This window comes from Chiloscyllium punctatum, chromosome 45, assembly GCF_047496795.1.
Source record: "Chiloscyllium punctatum isolate Juve2018m chromosome 45, sChiPun1.3, whole genome shotgun sequence".
Taxonomy (NCBI): Eukaryota; Metazoa; Chordata; class Chondrichthyes; order Orectolobiformes; family Hemiscylliidae; genus Chiloscyllium; species Chiloscyllium punctatum.
This window is the reverse complement of record NC_092783.1, coordinates 16342320-16360886: the sequence shown is the minus strand read 5'-3', so window position 1 is coordinate 16360886 and position 18567 is coordinate 16342320. Positions and strand designations below refer to the sequence as shown.

The 18567-nt window shown below is 40.1% G+C and overlaps 1 protein-coding gene across 1 annotated transcript; it reads left to right on the top strand.

Annotated features, from left to right (window-relative positions):
- The first annotated feature begins 13891 nt into the window (after positions 1-13891).
- Positions 13892-14617, top strand: LOC140467065 (general transcription factor II-I repeat domain-containing protein 2B-like). Its single transcript, XM_072563125.1, has one exon. It carries the CDS (start codon positions 13892-13894, stop codon positions 14615-14617), a length of 726 nt encoding a protein of 241 aa, XP_072419226.1.
- Positions 14618-18567: the final 3950 nt, after the last annotated feature.

Here is an 18567-nt window from a genome sequence, read left to right as displayed (position 1 = left end):
AGTGGAGAACTTGTAGTTGGACTACTGGACAAACTCTCAGCTCCAGGAATACAATTTGTTCCTGCAAATGATATCACTGATTCAAGAGTAGGTGTGCTGCCTATTCCAGTTGAAAAGCCAGTGAAGGTCCCAGATTGTGTGGTCACAAGCTCACAGAGGCACAAGCTGAAGCAAGCGAGTCCAAAAGGCACAGATAAGGAAGCTGATGTAGCTTTATCCAAGACACTTTTGGTCAGATAAGTGGGATAGAGCAGAAGCAATTAGGTATCTTTAGCTCTGCTAAGCTATCGAGTTACAGCAGAAAGATGAGAAAACAGTTGCATCAAAAGGCATATACAGAGGAGAGTGAATGCATCTCTGTGTGTCATTACTTACAAGTTATGTCTTAATGAGGAAATGGAGACCATCACACATTCAAGCAGATGAGAAAAGGGCAGAGATTCATCAAATTGTTTTGTCAGTAGGGTACAGAAAGGAGGTGCTGTGAGTGCAACATGAGCTAGCACTTGGAGGTCATTTGGGGTGAGGAAAACATAGGCTAAGATACAAAGACATTCTTACTGGCCTGGACTACACAAGGATGTAGTTGAATTTTGCCACATGTGTCATACATGTCAACTAATCAGAAAACCACAGGCAGTAATAAAACCTGCACCTTTAATATCTATTCCAGCATTTGAGGAACCTTTCTCAAGAGCCTTGATTGATTGTGTAGGTTGAAAATGTGTTGCTGGAAAAGCGCAGCAGGTCAGGCAGCATCCAAGGAGCAGGAGAATCGATGTTTCGGGCATGAGCCCTTCTTCAGGACTCATTTTCCAGCAACACATTTTCAGCTCTGATCTCCAGCATCTGCAGTCCTCACTTTCTCCTGATTGTGTAGGTTCCCTACTTCAAACAAAAAGTGGGAATAAGTATTTGTTAACAATATTGGATGTGGTGACTAAATTTCCAGGGGCAATCCCATTATGCAACATCACAGCTAAAGGATTGTAGAAGAATTACACAATTTCTTTTACTAGGTACGGACTACCAATAGAGATCCAGTCAGATCAAGGTTCAAACTTCACATATTTAAGGAGCTGATGGATAGCTTGGGAATAAAGCAATTCAAATCTACAGCGTAACATCCAGAATCACAGGGAGCATTAGAGAGATGGCATTGAACACTAAAGACCATGCTGAGCGCTTATGGTCAGGATTATCCAGATGATTGGGATAAGGGAGTTCCGTTTGTGCTTTTTGCAATCAGAGATGCACTGAATAAATCGACCAAATTCAGTCCATTTGAATTATTTTTGGGGCATGAAGTAAGAGGACTGTTAAAATTGATTAAGGAGAAATTAATAAGTCAGAATTCAGACAGCACCCATTTAGACTATGTGTCAAATTTTAAAGAATGATTAAACAGAGCTGGAGAGTTAGCTAGACAGCGTTTAAAAGTATCACAGCATACAATGAAACAGAAAGCGGATAAGAAATCACAAATTCACAATTTTGCAACTGGGGATAAAGTATTGGTGTCACTTCCAGTAACAGGTGAGTTTTTAAAAGCCAGGTTTCGTGGACCTTATCAAATTAAGAAGAAATTGAGTGAGGTAAACTACTTGATAAGGATTCCAGACAGGAAGAAATTTCATAGAGTTTGTCACGTGAATATGCTCAAAAGGTATTCTGACAGGGAAGGAAAGCAAGAGGAGAAGGTGTTAATGATTACAGCCCAGAGGGAAGAACCAAGTTCAGAGGATTCTGAATTGGACATTCTCAAATCAAATTGGACAATGAAGAAGTTGTCAGAAATTGGGATAAATTATTGAGCTACCTTCCACAAGATAATCAAAATGACCTGAAAGGCTTATTACTATCATATGGGTAGATATGTGGAAATAAACTGAGAAGTACTAACCTAATTGTGCACGGTGTAGATATAGGAGATGCTGTTCCAATTACGCAACACCCTTGTAGGCATAACCCTCGAACGATGTCATAGGTTCAGAAGGAGATAGAGCTCATGCTCCAAGATGACATAATCGACGTGAGTGACAGTGACTTGAGCTCACCTATAATCAGGGTGCCAAAGCCAGATGGCACCCAATGGTTATGTGTGGACTATCGCAAAGTCCACGCTGTTACAAAGACAGATGCATATCTATATCCGTGGTTGGAGGACTGTGTCAAAAAAATGGGACAAGCGACTTACATTTCTAAGTTGGTCTTGCTCTGACACTACTGACAAGTACCTCCGTCAGAGAGAGTAAAGGCAATTTTGGCTTTCATAAGGCCAAATGGACTATATTAGTTCAAAGTCATGCCATTTGGTATGAAAAATGCTCCAGCCATATTTTAGAGATTAACTAAGAAGGTCTTTGCTGGATTACCCAACTGTGTTGTTTACATTGATGACCTGGTGATCTTTAGTCACTCATAAAAGGAACATTTACAGCATTTATCAGACTGGTTCGATCAACTTCATAAGGCAGGCTTGTGGTAAACCTAGCTAAAAGTGAATTTCCCAGAGCCCAAGTCGCCTTCCTGGGTCATGTTATTGGACTTGGAGAAATGGCCCCACGAGATGTGAGAACGAAAGTAACTAGGGAATTTCCCACACCATTGACAAAAAGAGCAGTACTACGATTCTTGGGATTGAGTGGATTTTATCAGAAGTTTGTGCCAAATTTTAGCAGTGTGGCTGCTCCACACACCAAATTGTTAAAAAGAAGGACAAGAAGCTTCAGTGGACAGCAGACTGTCAAAAGGTATTTGACAGCCTAAAACTGTGTTAACCACTACCCCAGTATTAGTCACACCGGATTACAAAAAGCCTTTCAAGGTGGCTATCAATGTCAGTGTTGAGGGTGTCAGTGCGGTGCTCCTGCAGGAGGATGACAAGGGAATAGAAAGATCCATCGGGTATTTTTACAGGAACTTGAACATTCATCAACAGAAATATTCGATGGTGGGGAAAGGTACTGTGAGCTTGGCATTGGCATTACAACATTTCAGTGTTTACATTACCAGCAGTGCATCTCAGACAATCTCATACACTGATCATAACCCATTTGACATTTGTGGAAAAGTTTAAGGACAAAAATGTCAGACTGTTTAGATGAAGCTTGTTGTTGCAGCCATTCAGTTTGACAATTGTGCATGTGGCAGGTGTGAAAACGTGACTTCCGATGCATTATTGAGACTCCAATGAGAAACGGATGTGTTCGGTGGTGGGTGTGCCACAGCCTGAATTCACTGTGGTGCATGTTTGTATGTGCATAGTAAGTATAGTGTATATGTGTGTCTAGACTACCAGCCGGATTTTTGAACGGTTTTAAAAATGAAGCCATCTATTGATATTGATGATTCATTTTTATTTTCCAGGGGGAGGTGTCACAAAGCCGGTCCTTTTTCTAAAAGCTTTGCCCTTTCTCAAGGATACTATGTCCCTGATTTTTTTCAGAGGGGACATAAAATCCTCCCTGCTCTGAGGTGACTAGCTTGGTACAGAGATGAAAAGGATATTGAGAGGCCTTTTGTTCATATGTAAACAGATGAGACATCAGGCCAAGATGGTCATGTTTTAGAAGTGACCTGTATAATGAAAGGGGAGTGGTCAGCTCTTTAGCTGAGCAGTTCAGTCCAGAACTAGCTAAGAAGTTCAGCAGTGGATTGTGGGAACAGGCTGCAAAAACTCTCTCTCCTTCTGCCCTTCTAGTTTCAACCTGTAAGCTTTGTTCCTTTTTTTTAAAGGGGTTGCTTTTTGCGACTGTTGCATATTCAGAACAGCAGAATTAAGTCTAGTTTGGATAGACTGAGTTTTGGAGGCATTGTTTATTCTGTTTTTTGTGTTTCATTGTATAAATTTGTGAATAAATTTTTGTCTGTTTGAAAACCTGGTAGTCAACCTAGCTATCTTACTCTGGGTAATTTTCACTGTAAACTTACCAAAATAAATTGCAAAGTTATGGTGTGGGCTGCCTGCTTCAGAATGTTTTGAGTGGTTGCCTAATCCATAACATTGTGCACCAACATGCCCTTCGCGTGTCCTGAACTTTCTGTTCCTCCACGTGAATTCTTATCATCGCTGGAAGTGAGTTTTTAAGCTCCAACAGGAGAATAATCTCTCGTAGAGCCTCAAAAGTCGTAGCTATCTTTAAGGATCACACCCAACTATCAAAATGACTCTGTTTAACTCTTTCAAACTGAACATAGGTCTGACCTGGCTCTTTCTTTGTGTTTCTGAACCGCTGTATACATGCTTCTGGTACTAACTCATAAGCACTTAAAATAGCCTGTTTAACCTCTTCATAATCTCTTGACACCTCATCTGACAGTGTGGCAAATACCTCATGAGCGCTGCCTACCAGTTTAGTATGAACTAGCATTACCCATAAATCCTTGGACCACTCCATCTGCTTCGCCAATTTTTCAAATGAAATAAACAAGGCTTCAACATCTTTTCATCAAAATGTGACAGAGTTTTAACATATTTGTATAAATCACTTTTAATCTCCATCCTGGTAACTTAACCTTGCTGACTAAGTCGCAACTTCTCAAGTTCAAATTCTCTCTCTCTTTGCTCAGCTAACAACTTTCTCTCTTTTTCCTCTCTCTCTCTCTCTCTCTCTTTCTTCTCTCTCTGCTCAAATAAGAACCTTCTCTCTCTCTCTTTCTTCTAAATCCATTTTCCTCAATTGTAATTTAAGTTTTTTTTCTAAATGTATTGCATTTGTCTGTTTCTCTGACACACCTAGGTTTTTGAGTAATTCATTTACAATTTCAGTTTTATTTTTGTTCTTGGTCAAATCCAACTCTAATTTCTTTGCTAATTCTGAAAGTATGACCTTTTATTTTCCTTCTAAACTTTCTTGGCAAATTTGAGAATCATCTTCAAATCCCAGAACCATTTTTTTCACTTTTAATCAACCACTTGTCACCGAAATGAAGGAAATTATCTCACCTACATTTTACTTAAACTTTTTAAATCTGCTAGGATGTTTTGTACCCCCAAAATCTATTCAAATCTGTCTAAACCAGCTCAAATCACAAATCCAAGACCCAAACTATTCAAATCGCGAACAAAAGCCCCCCAAACCATTCAAATCCCAATGACGAGGCCCAAATTTTTATGACATGGGCTAAACCCCTGCTAAATTTAACCAGCAACATAAGCTTGCTACTAGGACTGAGATCAGGAGTTTCTTCATTCAGAGTTAAGAATTGCTGAAACTCGCTACTCCAGAGGGCAGTGGATGTTCAATTGTTGAGTATATTCAAAACTTGGATGAATAAAGAAAAGAAGGAATGTAGGAATAGAAATAGGGAAAGTGCATCTAGGTTGGGTGATCAATCACAATCTTATTGAATGATTGAGCAGACTTGAGAATCAAATAGTCCCTTTCTGTTACTTTCCATATTCCTCTGTTTAAACATTTATATTATATTCTTATGAGAGATACAGATGAATCAAACAATCTAGGTGGTTTGCATTGATAATTTCAAAAGGAGATTAGATGAGTACTTGAACAAAGTAACCTCGCAAGGATATACTGAAAGGGCAGGGGAGTAGGACAGGTCAAATTGTGCTGCAGAAATGGTTTCTATTCTAGATCACTAAAGGTAGTGAAAATTGAGAAAACAGAGGTCCTGTTATAATATTCTCATCTTTCCTAGATATTTGCAAAGTGCCACAGAATTGGCAAGTAGCAAATGTGACATACTTTATTCAAGAAAGAGTGTGAGGACATTACTAGCAACTAAGGTCAGTCATTTTCACAGATAAGGCTTTAGATAAGGTTTTAGAGAAAATAATCAGCAAGGAAACAAATTGGCAGGGCATTTGCAGTGGTTTACGTTAATTGAGGAAAACAGGGTAAAATGTTTGATTAATCTAATCTGAAGATTTAACAGAGGTTAATGAAGGGAATACAATGTTTGATGTCCATATAAATTTTAAGAAAGCATTTGACAAAGTACCCCATAAATGGTTGCATAACAAGACTGAGGAGGTTTTGTCAGCTTGTATAAAAGATTAGTTTAAGGACATAAAACTATGGATCATGATAAATGGTTGTTATGGAAGGTGTAGGCTGATAGACATTGGTGTACCTGCAGGTTAATGCTTGAGCGATGCATAATGCATATTGTGATGAATGCAATGATGTAGATATTGAAATACAAAGTAAAATATCAAAACTTGCTAGCAATATCAAGTTGGGAGGTATGGTAGATAACTGACTACATTGGATATGAATAGGTTAGAAGAATGGACAAACAAGTCGCAGATGGAATTTCAATTTTAAAAAGTTATGTAATTGGCAAAAGTTATAGGGAGAAGTGCTTTCAATAATGTCACTATTAAAACATGTAGGAACCAAGGGACATGAGGCTGTCAATCTTTGAAAGTGGCGAAACATCTGGAGTCTGTGGCTAGCAAAGCATCTGGGAGCTTGTCCTTCCTAAATATAGATATTGATCATAAAAGCTGGGAAGTTGAGCTGAATTTTTATAACGCTTTAATTAGGCCACAGCTAGAGTACTGCATCCAGCTCTGGTCACCATTTAAAGAAAGATGTAAGAGTTTGTGAGAGGGCACAGAGAAGATATATCAGAATAGTTCTGTGGATAATGATAAAAAGCACTGGCATAAATCTGCTGCTCCTTGGGAAATTTTAATGTCAGGTATTGCACAACTAGATAGAATACAGTATTGGTGGATGGATATGTGGCAAAAGACAGTTAATACCTCAAAGGGACTGGTCATAGATTGTTATGGTGCATAACGAAGTCAGTAAGCCCATCATTCCAGGACTGATTCTACTATCTACTGTCAAACTTCCACTTTCCCCCTTATCCCTGCACACTATTTCTATCCAAATAATTATTCAATGCATTCTTCAATGCATCAACATTACACCTGCCTCTATCACATTTCCAGGCATTGCACTCCATACTTTAACTACTTGCTTATGAAAAAGTTTTTTTTTATCACATCATCCTTGCTTCATTTGCATATGACTTTAAATCTGTGCCCTTCTGTTTTTCCTTCTTTTATGAGCAGGAATAGCCTCTCCCTAAAATAAATCAAAGAATTACAGATACTGGAGATCTGTAACACACTAAAACAGACTTTGCCAAATTATCTGAAGGGTCACTGGACTCAAAACATTAACTCTATTTTCTCTCCACAGATGCTGCCACGCCCACTGAGTTTCTCCTGCAATTTCTGTTTCTGTAAAATATACCTTCTCTCTACCTAGTCTGCCTAGCCCACTCATGGTTCCGTAAGCCTGTGATCAGATAGATTAGCAGGTAGCAAATAGATAATACTGCTTTAGTTTTGCTCACTATTAAAGTTACAAAGGGTAAGAAAGAATCAATCCAAGGTAGGCAATAGTTCACAAAGACTGGCAGAATGGACAAGGAGCACATGTGGCCCTGATAATAAACAATAGCATACTAACATGAGCAAGGAAGGATTATGGCCCAGAACATCCATAAATAGATTCAGTACAAATGCAGATTAGGACTAGTTAGGGTCAAAAAGCACTGGTGCAAGTAAAATACTTCAATTGTGCTGTGCAGAAGTTCAATCAAATGAAAAATAGATGAAAGGAAGCTGTAGCAAGATTGCCAGCAAAAGTTTGGTCAAAGAGTTGGCTTGTAAAGTGAGTCTTGAAGGAGGAGAGTTGGAGAGATTCAGGGATTTAGGAAGGGAACACTGCAATATAGGAACACAAGTATCTGCACAGGTTCAGCAACCATTATTGGGGCAAAGCGGGTGGTGATACAAAAGAGATTATAATCAGGGTCTGAAGATCTCAGAGGATTTGAATGTTTGGAAAGAGATGATGATTGTAGAGCTCAGAAACTCCAGGCATAAGCACTTTATTTACACAAAATGCAAGATCATCTATCTGAAAGCAAACGTTGATACACTGCTGAGAAATCAACCTATAGAACAACACCTTTCTCTCCTAGGATTATGATGGATGATAGTGGAAGGTTGACCTAATCTTGCTTGATTCTGTTCTGAAACTGTGTAAAATGTTTCTTAAATTTGAAGTATAAATAAAAGTTATGAAAGCAGCTCAGCCTTACACGCCAGGTTACACAATGGGGAAAACGCATCCTTCCTATATTTGTAGGCACTTACTTGAATTTGCTGTATTTTTATTTAATGTGGAGTTACACTGTTCCAAATGTACATTCCAAGTTAGAACAGTAAAGGATGTTGGGATGAAACTAAATTCCAGATAATTGCGGATCTGGTAATGTCTCTTCTCAGCAAATCAAAAACAGTCACAATTCCTTCTGGGCTAAGATTAGAAAAGCCAAGGTTAATCAACAATACAAACATGACTATTCAGTCAGCCAGGCCTATTCTCCCATTCAACTAGATGATGGTTTATCAGCTTCTTAGTTCCATTTGCTTCAGTTTGCTCTGTCCTTTGAAACCCTCAACTTGCAAGAAAGCTTATCGATCTGATTAAAAGACTGTAATGTATGTAAACAAGTTTGGATGTAGGTTTTAATGTGCAGCCAATCATAGCAACTGTACACTCTTATTGAGGTGAAAAAGAACAACATAATGACATGAAAATATACTGGGAGAAATCTGAGGACTGAAGAACGAAGTCATGGAGAAAGGTGCATCAGATATCTACACCCCTACGAAACATTTGGAACTTTTACCTAAAAATAGTTTGGTTAATTTTGTACACTTTTATATTAAAATTAAATTAATATAAAAGAAAATCAAACTTATGAGTTGAATTTTGAAGAGGCCAGTGAAGTATCATTATCTTAAAAGTTACCTCATCCATGTTTGCCATCTCATAGCAGAGAAGCAGGAGAAAGTGAGGACTGCAGATGTTGGAGATCAGAGTCGAGATTGTGGTGCCGGAAAAGCACAGTAGGTCAGGCAGCATTCGAGGAGCAGGAGAATCAACATTTCAGACATTCTGCTGTGCTTTCCCAGCATCACACTCTCGACTCTGATCTCCAGCATCTGCAGTCCTCACTTTCTCCTGCTTCTCTTTTATAGGATGGCAAATATGGACGGGGTAGACCGCTGAGGTAACTTTTAAGACAATGATACTTCACTGGCCTCTTCAAACTTCAACTTGTAAGTTTGATTTTCTTTTATTTTAATATAATTTTAATTTTAATATAAAAGTGTACAAAATTAACCAAACTATTTGTATGTAAAAGTTCCAAATGTTTCGTAGGGGTGTAGATATCTGATGCACCTTTCTCCATGACTTCATTCTTCAGTCCTCAGATTTTTCCCAGCATATTTTCATGTCATTATGTTGTTCTTTTTCACCTCAATATGAGTGAACAGTTGCTATGATTGGCTGCACATTAAAACCTACATCTGAACTTGTTTAGTTGATTTTAACCTTACTGAGAAGCCTGTTCCAAGCGAGCCTACCTTGAAGAAGTTCTCATTCCTGATAATGCTCTTGCTCCTCGGATGCTGCCTGACCTGCTGTGCTTTCCCAGCAACACACTCTCAACTTATTCCAGTTCTTACTCATTTAAGGACTGTTTCTTCCTTCAACACTCTGAGACCATATTGCTATTTTTATCCTTATCCTCATTCAGATTGACCTAGAACTCTATGCCTCCAATCTGATACTCTTTTCCTCCCATCATTCTTCTTAGTTAATATGGGCAACCTTCTTCCTGTCTACCCCAAAATATGAATCCTGGTTTCTGCCTCATGGTTTTTGACCTTCACTTCCTCTGTTCCATTTCCTTTTAGTTCTTCTTTTTCCTTTCCTTGCCATTTTCCTCCTTCCTTTCCCCTCTGTTGAAATGCTCCTGTATCAAAGTTGCACCATCCTGAAAAATGCAACTAATGGGTATGATTACAATTGCTGTAGACTGCATTTGCCTCGTTCATTCATCAGAGTAGCAGGAGAATCGACATTTCATGCATAAGCCCTTCACCTGACACTGTGTGCTTTTCCAGAGTCAATTACATTGCCCTGGTTCTGGAGTCACATGGAGGCCAGATTTCCTTCCCTAAAAGACTTTTGTAAAAATCCACAATGGTTTCATGGTAGTCATTACGCTAACCTTTTATTTCAGATTTATATTGAATTTAAATGTCACGATCTACTATGGCCCAGATTTTCAGATTTCTGGAGAATTACTGCCTCTCCTTTGTACGTTCTGTAAAGAAATCCCTCACAGTAGTACACCACAGCACACCACGTCACTACAATATTCTGAGTTTGACTTCAAAGTTCAAAACACATTAAGAGTGCCCAAAAATGTCGCTGTTGCACTAGGGAAATAGGGAAGGAATGGTGGCTCTGCAGAGAGGGAATAAGGCAGTATTGGGACAGATTTGGGGGTATCTATTGAGTATTGACAGTTAGACTCTGTAATGATAAATATTCGGCTCACCAAAACATTGACATGTCTCAAGTTTGATGAGTATAGATTCATACCAAAGAAAGTTAAAAAGACAGTGTGGTTGTTGTTTCAAATTGGTATGTTTATTCACAACTAAGTCAAAGTCAGATTGAGAAATGGCTTGGTTAATTCAACAGTCCTGGTTTTGGCTGATGTGTTGTTAATTTACTTTGTCTTGTCTCTTGACTGCCCCCATAACCATTACCTGGCAAGATATATATACCCTGTGGTATTCAAAGCAGACCCAATCTCTCAGCCTTAGTTTGACACCAAGAAGTAACAATCGAAAAGCCAAGTCTAGCCGGATCCTGGCTGCACTGAAGAAATGTCTTGGCCAAATAAAACAAGATCAGGCACTTTGTAAATCATACTTTATTTGTCTGGTATAAAGAGAGTTCCAACTGTTCATTGTTTTGTAGATTTGCCTATAGTGGGGCTTGGCTTGACTTCCCATCTTAAATTCTGCACTTCTGAGAAATTTCAATTAAATGTTGAAAGTAGTGATTTAAAATGTAAAGACTGCTTTGTTTTAAGATTGCAAACTGCCTTCTTAATCCAGTTTGTCTGACGGAAACGTCTTGATGTTGGGGTGTTTAGCAGTAGCCAGATGTAAGTGGATGAAGAAGACCCTGTGTTCAAAGCCCCTATCGTTGAACTGACAGGATTCTGGCAATATGTAGGTCACCCAGCTGGGGCCTAATTACAACAATGTAGTCAGTGTTTGCAACACAACTTTAAAACCTTGGGAGGACAAGCATTGCCAAGACCACCAATAAATCCCGGCCTGAGGCAGCATCTTGGCCAGAAAAGGCCAAGTTAAGTGAGAATTTTTAACATTTAGAAGGGTTCCTAATGTTATAAATGTAATGAAAAATCAACTTCATCACCATGTTATAGTATGATATGAGGCTTGAGTCTCAAACACTGGAGCCCTGTGGTTGGGGTAGAGTGTTATCAGCAATTCTCTTCCACGTGCTAGCATAGGAGATTGTCCAGTAGTATGTGGTAGGCCACCATCCCCAGCATCGAATTACCGCCCATCCTCATCGGCTTCGATGGTCTGAGCACATCGTCTGCATGACCGACACAAGACCCCCCCAAGCAGGCGCAGTACTCCCAGCTTTATAACAGTATTCAAGGCCCAGGTGGACAGAGAAAGCACTTCAGTGACAGTCTCAAGGCCTCACTGGCCAAGTGTGGCATTCCCACAGACACCTGGGAATGATTGGCCCAAGACCGTCCAAAGTGGAGGAGGAGCATCCAGGAAGATGTTGAGCACCTCGAGACTTCCTCTCGAGAGGAAAACAATGAAGGGAGAGCAGTGCCCCACAAACACTTCACCTACTTCTTCCTGCAACCACTTTCTGCCCTAAATGAAACAGAACCTGTGGTAGCATTATCAGTTCTTACGGCCATCTATGAGATTAGAATAGGTTCAACCTCGTCTGTGAGGGATCACCAGTAATTGAATGAAATGGTAGGGTTTGGCCCACAGCGACGTCATAACTGAAGAGGTACTTGTCCACGACAACAGGATGTGGTTTATTATGTTATAGGAATTACATACCAGTTGCATAAACACTCAGGCAGATTTACTTCATCAGAACACTGTGGCCAGAGTCCAACTAAATATCTGCTCCAACTCCTTGATGCTGCACCCAATGGCTGTATCATATTTCAGAACGGGCAGAGGTTCAGCTCAGCTCAGATGAACCCTTTCAAAGCTATTGCTTTATACACACCTTTGGGAGAAGGGAGATGGTAAGGGGGATGGGGCAAGTGGAGTAAACATTATCTTATGATCCTTGGTCAACCTGTGTGAAGACATACTCTGGGTCATAGAAGATACAAGTTCTGCTTGTACAAATGTCCAATAATAAGCAATAAGAGCAGAAGTTGATCAGAAATTTGGCGAGGAAATGGAAACAATTACTAAATGTTTTCTAAATGAAAAGAAAGAGGAATTTTATTGTTAAAACACTCTGAAAGTTGTAAAATGCAATACCAAACCTACACACAACCACAGGTAAGGGGTTAATATCTCTAGTGCAAACAAAAAGATAACATAAAAGGTAGTGTAATGTTCTTAGAGATCATGAGCAGTGACAGCAAACCCTCCATGTTCTGTTATTATGAATTCATCCTTCCTTCACACTCCACTCTGCCAAACAATTTACTGAAATATAGTTTATTTGTGTATTCCCAAGGCTCTTCTGACTGAATACTCTGCCAGAAAAGATTCATATCCCAATAGAGATGTGAATTTCTCAATACCTGCTTAATTCTCTGGTTTTACTGTCTTTGAATGAAATGGTAACATCAGTGTACCTTATTTAGAATGTTCCTTGGATTTGCTTCAATTTGTGTTCAGATGATGACAACAGCCATTTTAGGTCAGTGTTGTCCTTTTAAAAATCACTTGAGTCCATGAAGGCCTTAGATATTAGATATTGGATGATGGCCGTTAAATATTAATAGTCAATGTTCACTATTATTGTTATGATTTGTTGCAGGATGTTTCTGCCTGAGGTGTCATGCTTGTAGATCCTGTCTGTAAGGTAGCCTCTAAAACAGACCTGGGCATTTTACAGCCCGCGGGCCATATCCGGCCCTTTGGTCATTTCTGTCTGGCCCGCATGAGGTCAATCTTAAATTAGAACATAAATGAAAAAGTATTGACGCCATGCACGCAGTACAACTGTGTTGCTTTTGTTTTGAAAAGTATGCTTTTTTTATTTACATATGGAAGCGCATGCACGTGTATGTGCGTGCGTGCATGAACAGCTAAAGGTGATGCCTGCTGGCTAGCCCTCAAAATGTCAGCTCACACCAAAGGAAGGAAGGTTGATACACAATGCCACGTTTTTAACAAGACATGGACTGTTAGATATTTATTTACAGAAATCGGAGGTAAAGCCATGTGCTTGGTTTGTGGTGCACAGGTTGCTGTGTTTAAGGATTAGAATTTGAATCACCACTACGTGACCAAACACGCCAAGACGTACAACAACTTGTCTGATCAAGAGTGGGCAAGGGAGTCGGGTGCTTTGCTCGCTAAACTGCATAACCAGCAAAGACATTTTACTAAACTTCACATATCCAGAGATGCAGCTGTCAAGACAAGTTATGTCATATCCCACAAAATCACCAGAAACAGTAAACCGTTTTCTGATGGAGAGTTTATAAAGGAGTGCTTGTTGGACTCTGCAGAAGTAATATGCCTGGAGAAAAAGGAGGCATTTGAGAATGTGCCATTCTCCCGACGCAATGTAACCGGGGACATCGCGAGAAACCTAGAGCTTCAGCTGCAGCACAGAGCGGTCACCTTTGACTTTTTTTCCTTGGCTTTCGATGAGAGCTGCGACGTACATGACACAGCCCAGTTACTCATCTTCGTATATGGGATAACTATATAACTACAGACTTTAAAATCACGGAGGAGCTGGTAGCCATGTAGTCAATGAAAGGAACAACAATGGGTAATGATTTGTTCCTGGAGGTAAATGCATGTTTGGACACGTTGGGACTAAAATGGGACAAGCTAGCGAGTGTGACAACAGATGGTTGTCCAAATCTAACAAGAAAAAATGTTGGACTCTTAAAGAGAATGCAGGATAAAGTGACAGAAATTGACCCTGAACAGAAACTGGTGTTTTTGCATTGTATTATACATCAGGAAGTGTTGTGTAAGTCAGTGTTAAAAATTAACCATGTGGTTGATGTTGTAACTAAAATAGTTAACTTCATCAGGGCAGGAGCTTTGAATCACAGGCAGTTTGTTACACTTTTGGAGGAAAATGAGACCGAACATCGTGACATAGGCTACCACACGGCTGTCAGGTGGCTCAGCCTGGGCAAAATGCTGAAAAGTGTATGGGACCCAAGAGAAGAGATTCAAGATTTCTGTGTGAAGAAAGGGAATGGCACTCCACAGCTTTCAGATGCAGACTGGATTGCAGACCTTGGTTTTGCTGTTGATGTGACTGCGCTTACGAATGAATTAAATGTGAAACTGCAGTGCAAGGGCCTTTTTGTGCATGAAATGTACAACTTGGTGAAGGCTTTTATGAGAAAGTTGCAGCTTCTCTCAAGCCAATTGGAGGACAACATTCTCACCCACTTGCCAACACTGAAGGAAGTCGCACCTTCAGCTGATTACCTCCACAGGTACTCATCTATGTTAGAAGCACTGCATGGGTGAACTTTCAAGGCGATTTCAAGACTTAAAACGGTTGAGAATGAAATGCACATGATTTTTTCCCCATTTCCATGCAATGTGGAGAATGCACCCGGTGATGCTCAGCTTGAACTCATTGACCGGCAGTCTGACACACTTCTGGCAGAGTACTTTAGGTCAGTCTCACTGCTTGATTTTTACTCTTCCCTCAAAGAGGAGAACTTTCCACACCTGAGGAGGCATGCTCAGAAGATTCTAGTCCTCTTTGGATCTACCTATATTTGCGAGCAGACATTCTCAGTGATGAAGTTCAACAAATCCAAATACAGATCTTCTATCACTGATGATCACCTCATGCAATACTGAAATTATTGTTTTTACTGTTTATTTGTTCTATATTTGACCTACTCCACAATTTCATATCTTTATTGTAACAGAATATCCTTATTCTTATGATTATAAGTTTCAGTGCAAAACTATATAATTTAGTACATTTTACAATGGGAGAAAATTAATACTAAGCAGAATTATGTTCAACTTATTGTTGATTCGGCCCTCCAACACAACTTGGGTTTCTCACGTGACCCCTTGGAAGAATTAATTGCCCACCCCTGCTCTAAAGTATCTGTGGTGTTACTATCTGTGCTGATGGCTGCATATAGGAGAGCGAATGACTGTGCTTCACCCTCAGCACTGTCTTCCTGCTCTTCCACCTTATCTCTCTCACAAAGGCTTAGTCAGTTTGTGGTATCTCAAGAAGGAAGGGTAACAAGGGTAAGGTTGTGGCGAGGGCAGGGAAGGTAAACTCAAACCATCTGCAATTTATAAATATGCAATGATGGGGGGATGATGGAAAATTGGGATGAAGATTTGGCAGGGAGTTGGCGGGGGGGGGGGAGGTGGGGGTGGTGGTGGTATTGATTGTGAACCTATCATCAATATTGGCACATGCAGTCCCAGCCTATAACATGGCCTTACTTCCACATAACCCAGTGACAGTGGCAATGTCTTCTTTGTCAATGACCGTACCCCACTAGTTATCTCTTTTTGTCCCAAATTGTAAAAGAAGAGAAAGTGTGTCAATAGGTGCCGCAAAATGTGTTTGGTAAATTGACTTTCTTGGTTGAATAGCTAGTAACATGCGCAAACTGCAAGGTGTGAGTGTGAACATTGCAGTGGTCCAGTTTTCTGAGTCAAAGCTGAAGCTATGATTGTGGCGAGAATCCTCATTAAAATCCCAGTAGGTGAGTGATGGCGTTTTGATGCATTGAATAGTAGTGAAACTAGTGGTGCAGTTGGTTGGGAATGGCTTTTGAAGATGTATTCACTGACCTTGACCACTTGTGTAAGGGCATGGAACATCTTGCGATGCAATGTGCATGTCTTTGGGCTCAGCTGCAGACACTGAATGACACAACTATCTGATCTCACTGCCTCCACTTTGTCTCATTTTAGGAATTCTGGTTTCCTATGAAGAGAAGATCTTTCTCCTCATTCTAGTTCTACATCAAGGTCTGCTGTACAGTGTCGAAAGAATTCAGAATCTACTCCTTCCCTCTAGTGTACTAATCACTCATTTTATAGGTGAGACACTCTTGTGCAGCACGCTTTCTCATTCAAATGCACCTTGAGGAAGTGTCAACTGGCTTCCCATTGTGCAAGCTAACTCAAACCTGTCATAGGCCCTGACCATTTGAATGGCTTGCATATGGGTAAAGCCATTCAATAGTGCATTGGCTGCATGCTACATGCTTGTAAATGAGATGGCACATAAGGTCTGTATGCTGCCTGCATCAGAAGCACAAGCAACATTGTGCATCCTGATCCCACAGATCATTTCCAAACATTATGTGAAGTTTCTCCTTTCAATATGACAGAGTTAGTGACAGAGAGAGCCATCAATAACCATCCACAGTTGATTTTTCCCTACGTTTATGAGTAAACCACATGGAATTTCTTTTTTGTGGGACATTTCGCTATTTGGTTAAAGTTTGCTGAGCCCTTTTCATTGAAGTAAGATATTGTCCTGTCAGAAGGAAGTCTTAGTGAGGGTTCTGCTGCAAAGCTAATTCTATTCCATTCCATTCTTCAAACCTCATGAATGAGGAAGCATTGAGAGAGGAATAGTTGGAAGCCATTAAAAGGAGCACATGAAGAGTAGAGGAAAATGTCAGACAGGGCTATTCTCCGCACCTCATGGTGATGAATTGTAGGGAGCACGTTTTTTTGCCCTTGAGAAGGTGATGGTCAGCTGCCTTCTTGAACCGCTGCAATCGACCTGCTGTGGTTGACTCTCAATGCCATTAGGGAGGGAATTCAAGATTTTGACCCAGCAACAGTGAAGGAGTCACTATATCTTCCCAAGTCATGTTGTGCACCATTCATATTGCAGCTATGGGCAGACCAAGAGAGGGAAAACAGTTGCAGGGTGAGAAAGAAAGGCAAAACACACAGAGAGCCAACTACACAGACTGTGGAATATTGTGGCAGTGATGAAGTCTTTAAAAACTGCAGTCATGACTGAAAACATCATGAATGCCACAAGACAATAAGCACCATATGGATCAATGGACAAAGTACAAAGAGAAGTGGTAAGATGATAATTGAAAACATCAGCTTTAGGATCATCCAGAAATAATATAGGCCATGTGTGTTGTAATTTAAGGTGAAGTTGACATTCAGTGAAAATACCAAACTCTCATCTTGCTTGACTAAACAGGTTTTATCTTTTTTTTCATCCATACTGTCGCTGATGTAACAAGTGGCTTTTTGAGCTCTGATTTAATTTATTTGACCAATAGAAAGTTTTCAGAGCTTCATGTAGGGAAATATATTCACAAATATTGAAGAGCACATAGCAAAGCATACAACCTGGGATGTAATTTTTTAGGATAAAGTGGTGAGAGAGATAGTTTGCAGACTCACCAGAAAAGCCTTCGATATTATATTCGTTGGGTGGTGGGTGCCTGGAATGCATTGCCAACGGTGGTGGTAGAGGCAGGCATGATAGCCTCATTTAAGATATATCCAGACAAGTACATGAATGGGCCGGGAGCAGAGGGATACAGATTCTTAGAAAATAGGTGACAGGTTAAGATAGAGGATCTGGATCAGCGCAGGCTTGGAGGGCCGAAGGGCCTGCTCCTGTGCTGTAATTTTCTTGCTCTTGCTCTATTAACAAACAGATTTCAATTCCCAGTTGGGTTAGGGTAGGTATGAGCATTATTTATAAATCCACTCCTGCAGGGTGCCTCTAATTGCTGAAGTTGCTGGGATGGACCCAATTATTCACCTGACAGGCAGGACTGGAACCTGCTGATCTCCAACTAATGGAACATCAAACTCCTCAAGGGGCAGCAGAGAGCGAGAGGGTAATTCTCAAATTCAGTGAATCTGAACAGTCTGGTGCATGTCAGTGCACAACTGTCGAAACCAATACAGCCTGAAATGAATGTTGATTGTTATGATAAGAAGAATCAGGATATGAGGAAGCTCACACTGAATCATGCTTTGATTGCCCATGGTTGTCTGCTTGCTCATTGCTGCTGACTGCGCTTGCTGCTGGTGTCAGGAAGACAAGACTCCAGCTTCTGGACACCAAAATTCCAGTTAAGTTATCATTGAAAATATTCCTGGCTCGTAACTACAAAAAGCTTTCACGTTTATAAATGTGGTGATATGTCACATCAACATGTTCAGAATGCTCACCACAGAATCTTCTTCACCTCAGGTGTCTTATTTTTCTGTCTGCTTTTGAGTGACTCAAATTATATTACAATGCAAGACTCCATTTTTGTAAAGAAATGGGTTATTGTAAAGGTTATGTCTGTGAATTACATGACAGGCTGGAGAAGATATTTCTTTCATACTTTAACTGGCAAGTCTAGCATTTATTGTCCATCCCATATTACACTTGAACTGAGTGCCTTACCAGGCTATTTCAACGGACAGTTAGGAGGCAACCACATTGCAGT